At 41.8% G+C, this 16,470-nt stretch overlaps 1 protein-coding gene across 1 annotated transcript; it reads left to right on the top strand.

Moving 5' to 3' along the window:
• The first annotated feature begins 9,003 nt into the window (after positions 1 to 9,003).
• CRP (C-reactive protein) lies at positions 9,004 to 13,920 on the top strand. Its single transcript, XM_069545433.1, is given in 4 exon segments — positions 9,004 to 9,067; positions 9,377 to 9,466; positions 9,469 to 9,891; positions 9,894 to 13,920. Coding segments are annotated over 3 exon segments (558 nt in total). The 5' UTR covers positions 9,004 to 9,067; positions 9,377 to 9,378; the 3' UTR covers positions 9,941 to 13,920.
• The last annotated feature ends 2,550 nt before the right edge of the window (positions 13,921 to 16,470 follow it).

Raw genomic sequence — 16,470 nt, 5'->3', positions numbered from 1 at the left:
TGTTGTAGGATAAACTTCAGAGAAGGCAATGGCACCCCACTCCAGTACTCTTGCCTGGAAAATCTCATGGACGGAGGAGCCTGGTAGGCTGCAGTCCATGGGGTCACTGAGAGTTGGACGCGACTCAGTGGCTTCACTTTCATGCATTGGAGAAGGAAATGGCAACCCACTCCAGTGTTCTTGCTTGGAGAATCGCAGGGACGGCGGAGCCTGGTGGGCTGCCGTCTATGGGGTCACACAGAGTCGGACACAACTGAAGCAACTTAGTAGTAGCAGGATAAACTTCACAACCAATACTTTAAACAATTATTCATTCTATTTAGTGATTGTAGATGTGTACAGTTTCCTTAAACATGCTTTAGTTTTCTAATTTTTCAGGATCCTAAGTGGTGTTATGGTCGCCTTTATGAGTAAAATATCTCCTCCATCCCCAAATTTTCAGCAACATTTCTCCAGAATAGATTCACAAGATGTGACTGTTTTAATTCATGAAACACTGCAATGCAGAGCTATTGGAGCTCCAGTAGGCAACATGGAGTCGCTAATAAATAACACATGTTGGTCTCCCGTTTTGTGATTCGTATTGGTATTTTTGCTCTTAGAGCTTTGATTTATGGTTCTAAGGAGCAGTTTTGGGAAATCATTTACCCATCAGCTAAGACAATCTGAGTATTGCACATATAAAGTCAAAGGGGGCAGTCCTGAGTCAGAGGGATCTCAGACACCCAAGCCCCAGACAGCCCAACTGATACTGCTCTTTCCAGGAGGATAACCCAGATTCTGGGCACAGTGACCACAGGAAGGAACATGGAGAAGTTGTCACCATGTTTCCTGGTCATCATTAGCCTCTTTAGTGCTTTTTCTCAGGTAGGTAGGTGCTGCTTCAGGTGGTAGCTGGGCTTTTGTATCAGGGCTGTCTGTGCAAAGCCAAGTTAGGGAGAATAGCCAGCATTGGGGAGCAAAGAAGGCAGTCTGCAGTTTTTAAGTCCAATCTCTTGTACATAGTAAAAGAATGCATCTTTGTGGCCTAACAAAGATAGAAAAGAGACAACAGGCCCAAGATGAAGTCAGTTGTGTTAACTCCCAAGTCAGCAAACCAAGACCTAATACCTAACCTAACTGCAGCTTCAATCTCTCCGCAAAATGTGACCTTTCACCAGTCAATCTGAAATTACAAAATCAGGATTAATGAGGTAACCCACCCAATAAAACCCTTTCCTTCCCCCATAGGAAGGTGACCTTGCCTGAAATAATCCACCCTTTGCTAGAGGCTTCTGCTTCTTTCTGCTTTCTTCCTATAAAAGGCTTTTATTTGGATAAGCTCTTCAAAATTCCTTTCTGTTAGATGGGAGGTTGCCTGCTTCATGAATCATTGAATTAAAGCCAATTAGATCTTTCCATTTACTCAGTTAATTTAGCAGATTTGGAGGCAGTGACAGACTTCAAAGTTTTCTTTCAAGAGTTTTCAAAACAAGAGACATGAGTGTGGTCTCCTCAGAGGTTTTTTGGTTCAGTCATCTTCAGCGGGGCTCTGGGCAAGTTGCTCTATGTTCTAAGCTCTGCTCTCTTTGCATCAAGCTCCTGGTCTAATTGGCTTGCTAATCAGTTCCCTGTTTGATTTGAAACCTCAGCCCTTGTTTCTGTCCTCAGATTCCATGTTGGGAATGATCGATGACTTAGTCTGAAGTTCTCCACTGTGTGGAACCTCAGTCTGCAATTGATAGTTGGGGACCTGCTGGTTCAGTTCTTTATCTACCCCACAAATTCCACATCAGGTGAACAGCTGGAGCAGGACTAGGTCCCGCTGAAAAATTAGACTGGGTTTCAGATTGTACTGAGTTCGACTTAAGCTGTACTGGGTCTAGTAAAGTAAAGGCTATTGCTAATGAGAATCGTAAAAGTGAAAAAGAAAAAAACCCACATATTTGGTCAACATGGCTCAGGCAGTTAAAAGCTGTGCTCAGGCAGTTAAAAGCTGTCAGAGTGCCTCTGCCCTCCCAATACAGGTGGCCCAGGTTTAATCGCTGGTCAGGGAACTAGATCCCACAGCCACAGTGAAGATTGAAGGTCTGAAATCTACAGCTAAGACCTGGTGCAGCCAAATAAATAAGCAAATAAATCTTAAGAAAAATAAAAATAAATAAAGAAGAAAGTTGTATAAGGTTTGTGGAAAAGGAATCTGGTAGGGGTTTTTATGCATGGTTAAGACTGGCTAAAAGAAGCAGAAGATATTAAGAAGAGGTGGCAAGAATACATAGAAGAACTGTACAAAAAAGATCTTCACGACTCAGATAATCCCGATGGTGTGATCACTCATCTAGAGCCAGACATCCTGGAATGTGAAGTCAAGTGGGCCTTGGAAAGCATCACTATGAACAAAGCTAGTGGAGGTGATGGAATTCCAGTTGAGCTATTTCAAATCCTGAAAGATGATGCTGTAAAAGTGCTGCACTCAATATGCCAGCAAATCTGGAACACTCAGCAGTGGCCACAGGACTGGGAAAGGTCAGTTTTCATTCCAATCGCCAAGAAAGGCAATGCCAAAGAATGCTCAGACTACTGCACAATTGCACTCATCTCACATGCTAGTAAAGTAATGCTCAAAATTCTCCAAGCCAGGCTTCAGCAATATGTGAACCATGAACTTCCTGATGTTCAAGATGGTTTTAGAAAAGGCAGAGGAACCAGAGATCAAATTGTCAACATCCACTGGATCATGGAAAAAGCAAGAGAGTTCCAGAAAAACATCTACTTCTGCTTTATTGACTATGCCAAAGCCTTTGACTGTGTGGATCATAATAAACTGTGGAAAATTCTTCAAGAGATGGGAATTCCAGACCACCTGACCTGCCTCTCGAGAAACCTATATGCAGGTCAGGAAGCAACAGTTAGAACTGGACATGGAACAACAGACTGGTTCCAAATAGGAAAAGGAGTACGTCAAGGCTGTATATTGTCACCCTGCTTATTTAACTTCTATGCAGAGTACATCATCAGAAATGCTGGACTGGAAGAAACACAAGCTGAAATCAAGATTGCTGGGAGAAATATCAATAACCTCAGATATGCAGATGACACCACCCTTATGGCAGAAAGTGAAGAGAAACTAAAAAGCCTCTTGATGAAAGTGAAAGGGGAGAGTGAAAAAGTTGGCCTAAAGCTCAACATTCAGAAAACAAAGCTCATGGCATCTGGTCCCATCACTTCATGGGAAATAGATGGGGAAACAGTGGAAACAGTGTCAGACTTTATTTCTGGGGGCTCCAAAATCACTACAGATGGTGATTGCAGCCATGAAATTAAAAGATGCTTACTCCTTGGAAGAAAAGTTATGACCAACCTAGATAGCATATTCAAAAGCAGAGACATTTCTTTGCCGACTAAGGTCCGTCTAGTCAAGGCTATGGTTTTTCCAGTAGTCATGTATGGATGTGAGAGTTGGACTGTGAAGAAGGCTGAGTGCCGAAGAATTGATGCTTTTGAACTGTGGTGTTGGAGAAGACTCTTGAGAGTCCCTTGGACTGCAAGGAGATCCAACCAGTCCATTCTGAAGGAGATCAGCCCTGGGTGTTCTTTGGAAGGAATGATGCTAAAGCTGAAACTCCAGTACTTTGGCCACCTCATGCGAAGAGTTGACTCATTGCTAAAGACTCTGATGCTGGGAGGGATTGGGGGCAGGAGGAGAAGGGGACGACCGAGGATGAGATGGCTGGATGGCATCACGGACTCGATGGATGTGAGTCTGAGTGAACTCCGGGAGTTGGTGATGGACAGGGAGGCCTGGCGTGCTGCGATTCATAGGGCCGCAAAGAGTCGGACACGACTGAGGGTCTGAACTGAACTGAAGACCGGCTAAGGTGGAAATGAATTCTAGTGAATAAATGTTAATATCAAAAGGAAGCAGTTATAAAGTTAGAATGTGCTTTTCCCCTCTGTGAGAACAATAAGGTTTTATTGAACTGTTGTTCCGCTCTTGATAAGAGATTGTAAAAGTTTTCTTTTTTGACCTTTTAAGTAATTTGCTTCGAAAAGAACGATTTTGTGTCTTATCAGAATAATTTCCTGTGCTATCTTTATCGGGTCTTTTGATTAGTTAAGAAAGCGAGTCTTCTTTAGTAAAAGAGCTACGTTTTTCTTTACCATTACTTAACTTCCTGCATTTGCCTTTGAAGTCTTTAACTGCTATTATTGTTAACAGTATTTTTTCACAGTGATCTATGATCCTGCTTTAACTGCTATTATTGTTAAACGGATAACAGTATTTTTTCACAGTGATCTATGATCCTGCTTGACCAAGGACTTTAAAATCTTTTGATTTCTTTGACAAACTTCCCCCAGGTCAAATTCTAAATGAAGTCATTTTGACCTCAAACTAACTTTGGGATATTACAGGTCCCCTGCAATATTTTAAAACCCTTGTTCTCTCTTTGTATAAAAGGAAATGTTAAACAATTTGGTTTATTTGATATATTAAATCATATTGGAAGCACTGTCAAATAAGAAGTAGTACTAAGCCTTCTTTATGCTGTATTTGTATAAGTTATAAATTTTGTAAAATTGTGATACATTCCTAGAAATCTGACATATCCTGGTATTATTATCAGTCATAACTCCAGTTATCTTAAAACATTCTATGTCACAGAAATATGCAAATTTCCTTGTCAATGCCATTAAAATGAGCTCTCAACAGATTTTTAATGATGGGCATTTTAAAGTTTTTTGTCACTTACAGACAATTATTGTTTTACTCAGATGCTTTTGCAAAAGTGTTTCCTCAAATGTGCTTCATCCTCAAGAAGATTAGTGGAAAGGGCTTTGACAAGTACAGGTTTATGTTAGCTTTAAGATCATAAAACTGAATTGAGTAAAATTTTACAGAACTAATGGAAAAGCTGGATTTGAGCAAACAAATATTAATTACATAGGACTGAATGAATTCATGGGAAATAGATGGGGAAACAGTGGAAACAGTGTCAGACTTTATTTTTTTGGACTCCAAAATCACTGCAGATGGTGATTGCAGCCATGAAATTAAAAGACGTTTACTCCTTGGAAGGAAAGTTATGACCAACCTGCTGCTGTTGCTAAGTCGCTTCAGTCGTGTCCGACTCTGTGAGACCCCAGAGATCGCAACCCACCAGGCTCCCCTGTCCTGGGATTCTCCAGGCAAGAACACTGGAGTGGGTTGCCATTTCCTTCTCCAACGCATGAAAGTGAAAGTGAAAAGTAAAATGAAGTTGCTCAGTCGTGTCCGACTCTTCGTGACCCCATGGACTGCAGCCTGCGAGGCTCCTCTGTCCATGGGATTTTCCAGGCAAGAGTACTGGAGTGGAGTGCCATTGCCTTCTCCGACCTAGATAGCATATTAAAAAGCAGAGGCATTACTTTGCCAAGAAAGGTCCGTCTAGTCAAGGCTATGGTTTTTCCAGTAGTTATGTATGGATGTGAGAGTTGGACTGTGAAGAAGGCTGAGTGCCGAAGAATTGATGCTTTTGAACTGTGGTGTTGGAGAAGCCTCTTGAGAGTCCCTTGGACTGCAAGGAGATCCAACCAGTCCATTCCAAAGGAGATCAGTCCTGGGTGTTCTTTGGAAGGAATGATGCTGAGGCTGAAACTCCAATACTTTGGCCACCTCATGCGAAGAGTTAACTCATTGGAAAAGATCCTGATGCTGGGAGGGATTGAGGCAGGAGGAGAAGGGGACGACAGAGGATGAGATGGCTGGATGGCATCATTGACTCAACGAATGTGAATCTGAGTGAACTCTGGGAGTTGTTGATGGACAGGGAGGCCTGGTTTGCTGCAATTCATGGGGTCACAAAGAGTCGGACACGACTGAGTGACTGAACTGAGCTGAATGAATTAAGGAGGAAGATTATAATTTTTTTGCTTGAAATATTGCTGGTTCCTTAATATTTTTCTTTCCAAATTTCAGAAAATCTTTTTTCTTAAGCTGTCTATGACTTAAAGCAATTTGGCAAAGTATACCTTTGTAAACAAAGATGAAATATTTACTTTTTGTCTCTACATGATCCCTCCCCAAAACTCTTGAATATTCCTTTCATGGCATTAGGGTTAGTCATTTACATAAATTCATAAGAATCTGTTCTCCTTCTAACAGTACACAATTACAAATATGGGTTATATTACCAAGGTTTTAGCTGAAATGTCATATTTGAGGGAGATGTGCATAGACTCAGATATGACCGTTCCTTTTACATTTTTATTTTTAATTAGAGGATAATTAATTCACAATGATGTGATAGTTTCCACCATACATCAACATGAATCAGTTGTAACTGCACATATGTCCCCTCCTTCTTAAACCTCCCTCCCCATCCCACCCCTCTAGGTTGTCACAAAGCACCAGCGTTGGGTTCCCTGGGTCATATAGCAAATTCCCACTGGATATCTATTTTACGTATAGTAATGTATATGTTTCAATGCTACTTTCTCAAATCACCCCACCCTTTGCTTCCCCACTGTGTCCAAAATTCTGTTCTTTATGTCTGTGTTTCCTTTGCTGCCCTGCAAGCAGGATCATCAGTATTATCTTTGTAGATTCCATAAATATGTGTTAATATATTTGTCTTTCTCTTTCTGACTTACTTCACTCTGTATAATAGGCTCCAGACTCATCTCCCTCATTAGGACTGACTCAAATGCTTCCTTTTATAGCTGAGTAATAATCCATTGTGCATACGCACCATAACTTCTTTATCCAGTCATCTGTTGATGGACATATAGGTTGCTTTCATGTCTTAGCTATTGTAAACAGTATTGCAATGAACATTGGGGTACATGTGTCTTTTTCAAGTATGGTGTCTGCAGGCTATCTGCCCAGTAGTGGGAGTTTGGGGTCATATGGTAGTTTTATTCCTAGTTTTTTAAGGAATCTCCATAGTGTTCTCTATAGTGGCTGTATCAATTTGCATTCCCACTAATGGCACAACAGGGTTCCTTTTACTCCACATCCTCTCCAGCGTTTATTAGTTTGTAGACTTTTTGATGATGGACATTCTGACCAGTGTGAGATGATACCTCATTGTAGTTTTGATTTGCATATCACTAATAATGAGTGATGTTGAATATCTTTTCATGTGTATATTCAGTTCAGTTCAGTTCAGTCGCTCAGTCGTGTGTATATATATTAGCCATCTGTATGTCTTCTTTGGAGAAATGTCTGTTTAGGTCATCTTCCCACTTTTTGACAGGGTTGTTTGTTTTTCTGGTATTGAGCTCCATGAGCTGCTTGTATATTTTGAGGGTAATCCTTTGTCAGTTTTTTCCTTTGCTGTCATTTTCTCCCACACTAAAATTTGTCTTTTCACTTTTCTTATAGTTTCCTTCATTGTGCAAGTTTTGGGGTTAAGTTAGGTCTCATTTGTTTATTTTTATTTCCATTACTCTGCTGCTGCTGCTTCGGTCATGTCCGACTCTGTGCGACCCCATAGACGGCAGCCCACTAGGCTCCTCTGTCCCTGGGATTCTCCAGGCAAGAATACTGGAGTGGGTTGCCATTTCCTTCTCCAATGCATGAAAGTGAAATGTGAAAGTGAAGTTGCCCAGTAGTGTCCAACTCCTAGCCACCCCATGGACTGCAGCCTACCAGGCTCCTCTGCCCATGGGATTTTCTAGGAGGTGGGTAATAGGAGATCTTGCTGTGATTTATGTCAAAGAGTGTTCTGTCTATGTTTTCCTCCAATAGTTTTATAGTTTCTGGCATTACATTTAAGTCTTTAATCCATTTTGAGATTAGTTTTTATGTATAGAGGTAGGCAGTGTTCTAATTTCATTATTTTATACATAGCTGACCAGTTTTCCCAGCACCACTTATTGAAGAGACTATCTTTTCTCCATTGTATATTTTTGCCTCCTTTGTCAAAGCTAAGGTTCCTATAGGTGCATGAATGTATCTCTGGACTTTCTATCTTGTTCCGTTGATCTATATTTCTATTTTTGTGCCACTATCATACTTTCATGATGGCTGTAGCTTTGTAGTATAGTCTGAAGGCAGGGAGGTTGATTCCTCCAGCTCCACTGTTCTTTCTCAAGATTGCTTTTGCTATTTAGATAACCATCAGTTTTAAGGAATTAAGGTTTACTCTCTGGAGTCAATAAAGTCCCTTGGGAAAATGGCCTGGTATTTTACTTACAAGGTTTCAACAGGGCAGTCTTCAAAAGAGCTTGCATGGTCAACCACTATCTTGCTGCATTTATGTAAATAATCAGGAAAGACTGAGGACAGGAGGAGAAGCAGGGGAGAGAGGATGTGATGGTAAGATGGCATCACTGACTCAATGGACATGTGTTTGAGCAAACTCCAGGAGATAGTGATGGATAGGGAAGCCTGGTGTGCTGCAATCCATGGGGTCTCAGAAAGTTGGACATGACTTAGTGACTGAACAACAACAACAACAACAAAGGCCAAATTTAGTGCAAATAAATTAGATGCACTCTGGTTATCTTTGATTTTTAAAAATGGGGGTGATTATAAAATGATTATAAAATAAAAATGGGAATGATTACAGAGAAAAAAGTTATGTGTGCACATCTGTAGATATTAAGTTCTAATCCTGTTGATTATATTTGAGATTTTGTTATATATCTACAAGTTGGACTGGGTCCTGAATTCTTCTATTTTCCTAATGAAATTGGTTATAAATCTCCAAAGAAATGTTTCCGCTCTCTCCCATTCTGATTTGGAATCACTGAGAAAAAAGATTGCCCTTGAATCTCTTCAGAAGGGACTCATGATCCTTCTCCCTACCCGAATGGCAGCCAAAATCCAGGCACTTGAGCCTTAGGTACACATCTCATAGTCACAGAAGGCTCCATTTGACTTCTGGTCCTGCATACCAGCTGGAGACATCTCAGCCTGATCAAAAGGGCAGAACTGTTAAGAAAAAAAGAGAGAGAGAGACAGCTGTTTGGAAATGGAGTCACCTGTGTTAAGCCCCATGTTAGCAAGTCAAACTGCAATAACTATTCTAATTGTAATTTCAGCCTCTCCCAGGAATGTGACATTTACCTTGTCAGTCTGGAATTACCTGGCCTCTCTAATGAGGTAATCTACCCAATAAGATGCCATTTTCCCCCCATAGGATGGTGACCTTGTCATAGGTCTTTGCTAAAGAGCCCACTGAAATAACCCACTCTTTGCTAAAAAGTTCTCTTCCTATTCTCTTCTGTCTATAAAAGTCTTTAATTTTGTACAGCTCTTTGAAATTCCTTTCTACCTGCTAGATGGGATGTTGCCCAGTTCATGAATCACTGAATAATGACAATTATATCTTTAGATTTACTCAGTTGAATTTTGATTTTTAACAAAGCTCCACTGTTGACATTTCCCTTCTCTGTCTTTTCACCCTTACAGATATGCACACAAAGGACTTTGTGTTCCCCAAAGCGTCGGATAATTCCTACGTGACGCTGACTGCACACTTAACTAAACCACTCCAGGCCTTCATGTGTACCTGCACATCTCTACTGACCTGACCTTCAACTATAGCCTCTTCCCTTACACCACAAGAAAACAGCATAATGAGATTCTCTTCTTCAACATAATGAGGGACTGGCAGGTACAGTGTATCATGGGTGGAGCTGACATCTTTTTCAAGTCTCCTGAGGGTTCTCCTGCACCAAAGCACTTCCGTATGATCTGGGAGTTTGCCTCTGAGATCACAGGGCTCTGGGTGGATGGGAAGCCCATTGTGAGGAGGAGTCTGGAGGAGGGAACCTCTTTGGGGGCAAAGGCCAGCATCATCCTGGGGAAGGAGCAGCCTGTGTTCACTGGGGGCTTTGATAAAAACCAGTGTTTGGTGGGAGACATTGGAGGTATGAACATGTAAGACTTTGTGCCATTGCCAGAAGAGATTAGCAGTGTCTATGCTGTGGGACCTTCAGTCCTAACATCCTTAACTGGCAGGTGCTCAAGTAAAAAAAAACCATGGTGACATGTGAGTCAAATGCCACCTATGGCCCTGAGGCCCTTTCACTAATCCTGAAGATGCCTTCTGAGGATTACACCTTACACTTCCCGTGTTTCTGGCTCTGATGTTTCACTGACCCCTTGTGCCCTGGGAGAGTGTATTTCCTCCTCCTTTCCCCACTCTTTTTCTATCAGCACATGGGATAGTGCTGGGAAGAGGGTCTTAAACATGGTTCCACATTAGAATTACCAAGCCATACCCCAAGCTAATTAAACCTGAATTGGGAGGCGGATGTGGGACCCAAACATCAGTATTTATTAAAGCTCTTCAAGTAATTCCAGCTTTCAGGGGAGGTTGAGACCACTGAATTTTAATCATAGTTTAAGAGCAAGCGGGCTGGCTTTTCTCCTAAAAGACTGAGTGTGTTTAACTGTCGTCCTGCCAATATTTTCATTTCCTTTTTATAGGAACACCAACCCCATTTATTGTGTTTTATTAAATTATCTAAAGAATACGGGAATAGAAGTTTTCCAGCATTCTGCTTCCACCATCAGGATGTGGTCATTAAATATTAGAATTATCTTTAATTCCTTAATCCTTTCAATTTGAATATTCAAAAACTGAAAAAGATGTTTTTTTTTTTTGTTTGTTTGTTTAATTTGTTCTATTTTTTCTTCAGGATCACCAGTTTTTATTATGTGAAATTTCCATTATTTTTTCTTCTGTTCATTATCACCCAGCTTACTTTTTTGTGTGTCCTTCATCCTTACATTTTGAGCTTTTATTTCTTCAAACCTATCCTTCATATTTGTGTTAAGAAGGAAGATTTTTTCCTCCATGCCTCTAGGCTGTTTTTTTGGCCTAAGAATTAAATTGACATTAGACAAATTAACAGGAGAAAATAAAACAAAAATTTAATTTATACATAGGAAAAACTTGAAAAATTTAGTAACTTTCCAAAATGGCCAAAATCATCATATTAGATTGGGACTTGAACCCATGGTCTTTTCATTAGAATCACTCACCTGATGTCTGAACTTACTGAGGCTCAGGTTCTTTTGTGCCTCAGAACAGAAAGAATTCAGTGAGAAACAAAGTGATAGGTAAGAAATGGATTTATCTAGAGAGAAACAATCTCCGCAGAGTGTAGGCCATCTCAGGAGCCAAAAGGGCCTGAAATATGGTGTGATTAGTTTTCATGGGCTTGGTTATCTCATAGGCTTATGAGTGAGAGGATTATGTCAACTATTTCAGGAAGGGGCAAAGGTTTCTAGGAATTGAGCCCCTGCCTACTTTTTGATCTTTGATGGTGAGCCTCAGAACCATCATGATGCTGGTGAGTGTGTCCCTTAGCTTGTTGACGTGTTACAATTAATGTATGCTGAGGCTCAAGGTCTACTGGAAGTTGACTCATCCACCATCTTGGACCTATATGATTCTAAATAGTTTATGTCATGTCCTCATGACATAAAGTTATATCATTTTTTTAATTGTGTGCTGCCCCCTTCCCTTCTGTTTCAGTAGGGGGAACTTGGCAGGGCTTGGAGACCAAAGCCCTCGTTGTGTCCCATTGTCTCTGTATGGCATAGCAAACATTTGTTTTTCTATCTCTATGTGAAATATCTTTTCCTCCTTTGAAGGCTCAAATTCCTACCCCATTCTCCTTCTTTCAGTGGCTTATAAGCCACAATTCCCTAACTAATCCTTGTGCCTCATTTTTCTTATGGGAGCTTTATTCATACACAATTAAATTTGGTTTTCTCCTGTTAATTTGTCTCATGCCAATTTAATTTTTAGACCAGCCAGAAGAACTTAAAAGGGTAGAGGGAACTGTTTCCCTTCCCTAACACCAGCCACAGGGCTGATGTGATCCTTCCTGAGTCCTGTGTTTATTGCTCAATTCCTTTAGAGCACACAGCGAAAGAGATGAGATTGTCCTTTCAGAGCTCTAACAGGAGCATGAAGACAGACAGAAGCTCCTCTTTTGATAGCTGTATATTTTGTGGTTCCACACCTATAATCAGATCTACAGGAGATCAAACCAGTCAGTCCTAAAGGAAATCAACCCTGAATATTCATTGGAAGGACTGATGCTGAAGCTGAAGCTCCAATACTTTGGCCAACTGATGCAAAGAACTGACCATTGGAAAAGACCCTGAAAAGGGAAAGATTGAAGGCAGGAGGAGAAGGGGGTTACAGAGGATGAGGTGGTTGGATGGTATCACTGACTCAATGACATGAGTTTGAGCAAACTCAGGGAGATAGTGAAGGACAGGGAAACCTTGAGTGCTGCAATCCATGGGGTCTCAGAGAGTCGGACATGACAATGAATTAACAATATACAAACAGTGGGAAGTGGGGCTGAGCAGACTTCAGGCTTGAGCAGAATAATGGAAAACCTCTCACAAGACAGCAGAGAGGGTCTGTGAACTTTTGGGACAGGGTTATAGTCGAATCTGGCCTCTGTAGTCCAACACTGAATTAAATCTCAGAGACAGAGTTTTGGGTGAGGTAGAAAAGAATAGCTTTATTGCTTTTTCAGGCAAAGAGGAACATGGTGGGCTGTGCTCCTTAAAACTGTGTGTCCTAACTCATGCAGACTTGGTGAGGAGTTTTATAGCAATAGTTCAGGTGCAGAGTTGCCGATAAGGATTAGGGTATATAAAATCTAAAATCTGGCTTCAGGTGGTCTCTTGATGAACTCCTCGAAGTTATCAAACTCTGACTTTTTCTAGAATGAATAATGCTAACATATTCCATTTATTGGTGGTTTTAGTTCTAAGAGAGCACAAGTGAAGTAAAGTGAAGTCACTCGGTCGTGTCCGACTATTTGCGACCCCATGGACTACACTGTCTATGGAATTCTCCAGGCCAGAATACTGGAGTGGATAGCCTTTCCCTTCGCCAGGGGATCTTCCCAACCTAGGGATCCAACCCAGGTCTCCTGCATTGCAGGAAGATTCTTTACCAGCTGAGCTACAAAGGAAGCCCAAGAATACTGGAGTGGGTAGCCCATCCCTTCTCCAGCAGATCTTCCTGACCCAGGAATCAAACTCTTAGGGGAAACACACTGATTGAAACTGCTCACCCTGGCCAGGCACCATAGTAACCATTTGCATGAGTTGTTTTATGACAGGAGATCCTGATAAGGAATATGGAATTAATAAGCCACCACCAACCGGAAGAGTTCCAGAAAGGTTGAAAGGAGACACCGTGTGTCCATCCACTTCCCAGGATCCCTCTTGCTAGCATCCATCTTGGCTGAGCCATGCGTGCACTACCAGGAAACATTCTGAATTAGAATGATTGGCCAAAGACCACCCAGAAACTAATCCCATCACCATAAAACCCGAGACTGTGAGCCACGTGGCAGAGCAGTTCTCCTGGGATCCAGTAGGTTGAAGGGATTCACCATTGAATAAATATAGAAGAAGGAAGACTCTGATTCTGTGAACAGCTTGTCAGCTTGTGGTGGAGGAAAAAAAAAAAGGGAATTATCACAAACTTAAGGAAAAAGGAGAACCTTTAAAAGATCTTTGCTTCGGATGCTTGTGGCTATAGGGAATAGGTTTGCTCTGCAGTGGAATTGTTAGGGAAAACACACTGACTGAAACCGCCCACCCAGGCCAGTCACCATAGTAACCATTTGTGTGAGTTATTTTACCACAGGAGGTCCCAGTAAGGAACACAGAACTAACAAGCCACCACAAACTGGGAGAGTTCAGGAAAGGTCAAAAGGAGACTCCATGTGCCCTACTGCCTCCCAGCATCCTTCTTGCTGTAATCTATCCTGGCAGAGTGATGCATGAGCCACCAGGAAGAACCCTGAATCAGAATAACCATCCAGAGAAAACCCAGAAACGAATCCCATCACTATAAACCCGAGACTGCGAGCCATGTGGCAGAGTAGTCCTCCTAGGTTCCCTTACCCTCCTGCACTCTGCCCAGGTGCCCCTTCCGAATAAAATCTCTTGCATTGTGAGAGTGAGTGTCTTCATGGACAATTCATTTCTGAGTGTTAGACAAGCGCCCACTCTTGGGCCCCGGAAAGAGTCCCCCTTCCTGCAACAGAATGTGGGTGACAGTGAAGGGTGAGGGGGCTTCAGAATTTCACGTGTGGTCAGAAATGTTGGATTTTTTAGATCAGAAACTCAGGGAGAATGAAATCAACTTAAAGGACAAACTTTATTTTATAGTCAAAACAAAAGTAAGTAGGAAAGGAAAGGGAGGTACTGTGATCTGCTGTGTTGGTTCTACAGGGAGTAAAAGGAGCAGGGTTAGTGTGAGCAGATGGCTTCACCTTTCACAGCTCAGCAGTCAGCTTGCTTCAAAAGAACAGAGAGAAAGGAAGTGGGATGTTAGAGGAAGCAGCATCAGATCAAACTTCTGAGGAAAAGAAGGTGGAAAGAAAGGTTTTTTTATCATTGAAAAGCCCAAGTCAGTTCAGGCCTGGAAACTCTAAATCTTCAGAAGGTGGTGGCCGGGTGGAGATGGACTGGAGGACAAGGGGGTCACAGCTGACCTCCTGTGAGAGCAAGGCTTTGCAAGCACTAACTACACCTCACAAATTCAGAGTCCTCTGACCTCTTGCTGGGAGGTCAGGCTCAAAGAGGAAGCCTTGCCACACAGGCTGCTGTTGAGAGAATGATCTTTTCAAATGTAAATAAGACCAAGTCCTCTCCAGAGGAAAAGCCTGCAAAGGCTTCCCATTGCACTTAGAATAATTGTCAACCCTTTTCCTGGTGCTCAAAGCTCTGTGATTTCAGACTTCTGTTTCCTTTGGTCGCAGCCTTGCACATCTCTTACTTGCTCCAGGTTCCCAGCCCTTCTTCCATGTTTCCTTTTCATTTCTTCCACAAACATCTTAGGGGAAACCTCTGACTGAAACGATCCACCCTGGTCAGGCACCACAGCAGCCATGTGCATGAGTCATTTTACAACAGGAGGTCCGGGTAAGGAACATGGAACTAACAAGCCACCATCAATGGGAAGAATCCGGGAAAGGTCAAAAGGAGACAGGAGACCACCAGTCCATTTGTCCTCTTGGATTCCTCCTGGTTGGCTGAGCCATTTGCGTACCACCAGGAAGGACCCTGAGTCAGAACGATTGGCCAGAGACAACCTGGAAATTAATCGCATCACCATAAACCCGAGACTGTGAGCCATGTGGTAGAGCAGTCCTCCTGGTTTCCCTTACCCTGCTGTACTCTGCCCAGGTGCTCCTTCCAAATAACGTCTCTTGCTTTCTCATACATATGTCTCCCTGGACAATTCATTTCCAAGTGTTAGATAAGAGCACACTCTAAGGCACTGGGAGGGGTCCATTTTCCTACAACAGTTATACCTTGAACTCCTGTGATGTGACAAACTTAGTCTTGGGATAAGCAGTTAAATTTCAGAAATGACAACAATCCCACACACAATAGATGAAATCATGGTTACCTGGGACTTACATTACAGGGAGTTTAAATATGCTTGATTTCTTTTACAAGACTTCTGCATTTGCCTTTTTTCCAGATCCTCATGTGGCTAGTTCCACATCATTTTGGCTCTGATGAGATGTCCTCATCTTAGAAAGGACCTTCCCCGGACATTTTTATCATCTGTTGTTGTTTTCTTTCTTAAAATGTTTAAATTTTAATTAAATTAATTAATTAATTCTTGGCTGAGCTGGGTCTTCATTGCTGCACACAGGCTTTCCTCTAGTTCCAGTGAGTAGGGGCTATTCTCCCCACGGTGCCCAGGCTTCTCCTTACCGTGGCTTCTCTTGTCCTGGAACACAGACTCTAGGCACGCAGGCTTCAGTAGTTGTGGCACTTGGGCTTAGTTGCCCCACAGCATGTGAATATTCCCGGAGCAGGGATTGAACTCAGGTTCCCTGCATTGGCAGGCAGACTCTCAACCACTGGACCACCAGAGAACTCCTGTTATTGTTTTCTAAGCAGATATCATTGTCTGAAAAACAAAAAATGGGAGGTGGGAGGAGTTGTTCCTTTATTTTTTGTTCCACTGGTAGGTTGTAAATTCCATGAGAACAGAGACATTATTTTCGATTGCATTCCCAGGTTCTAGAATGGTATGGCTCATAGTATTTTCTCAATAAATACTTGATGAATTAACTAATTCTGGAGGAGGCAGCAGCAGTGAAGAAATGATTTGGATGCTTCTGAGAATGAAGAAATACTTCAAAGAGTGAGAGATTGTAAAACTGTATTTTTGCTCACAGAATGGTATGTTATAAATGTGTGATAGCTTGCTTCTTAGAGAAGGGAGGGAATGTCCATGGAGTCTGCATTTGATTCAGCAGTACGTTTCTGAGAATAAAGCAGGAAAAAGATGGAAATTTAAAAATTACTAAGAATGAATGGAATAGACAGCAGAGTGATCAAGTAACTTTAGGAGAAATCTGTCAATTGCAGACCATCTAAAATCTCCAAAATTTTCAACTGACTTTAAAAATTATACAATGTGAGACTTGCAGGTTACATTTTATCTGGGGCAAAATCAGGACTGCAGCCTGAGAGACAGCATCTCAGAA

This window comes from Ovis canadensis, chromosome 1 (assembly GCF_042477335.2).
Source record: "Ovis canadensis isolate MfBH-ARS-UI-01 breed Bighorn chromosome 1, ARS-UI_OviCan_v2, whole genome shotgun sequence".
Taxonomy (NCBI): domain Eukaryota; kingdom Metazoa; phylum Chordata; class Mammalia; order Artiodactyla; family Bovidae; genus Ovis; species Ovis canadensis.
Note: the sequence above shows the minus strand (reverse complement) of the source record. Positions and strands in the feature narration are given on the sequence as shown.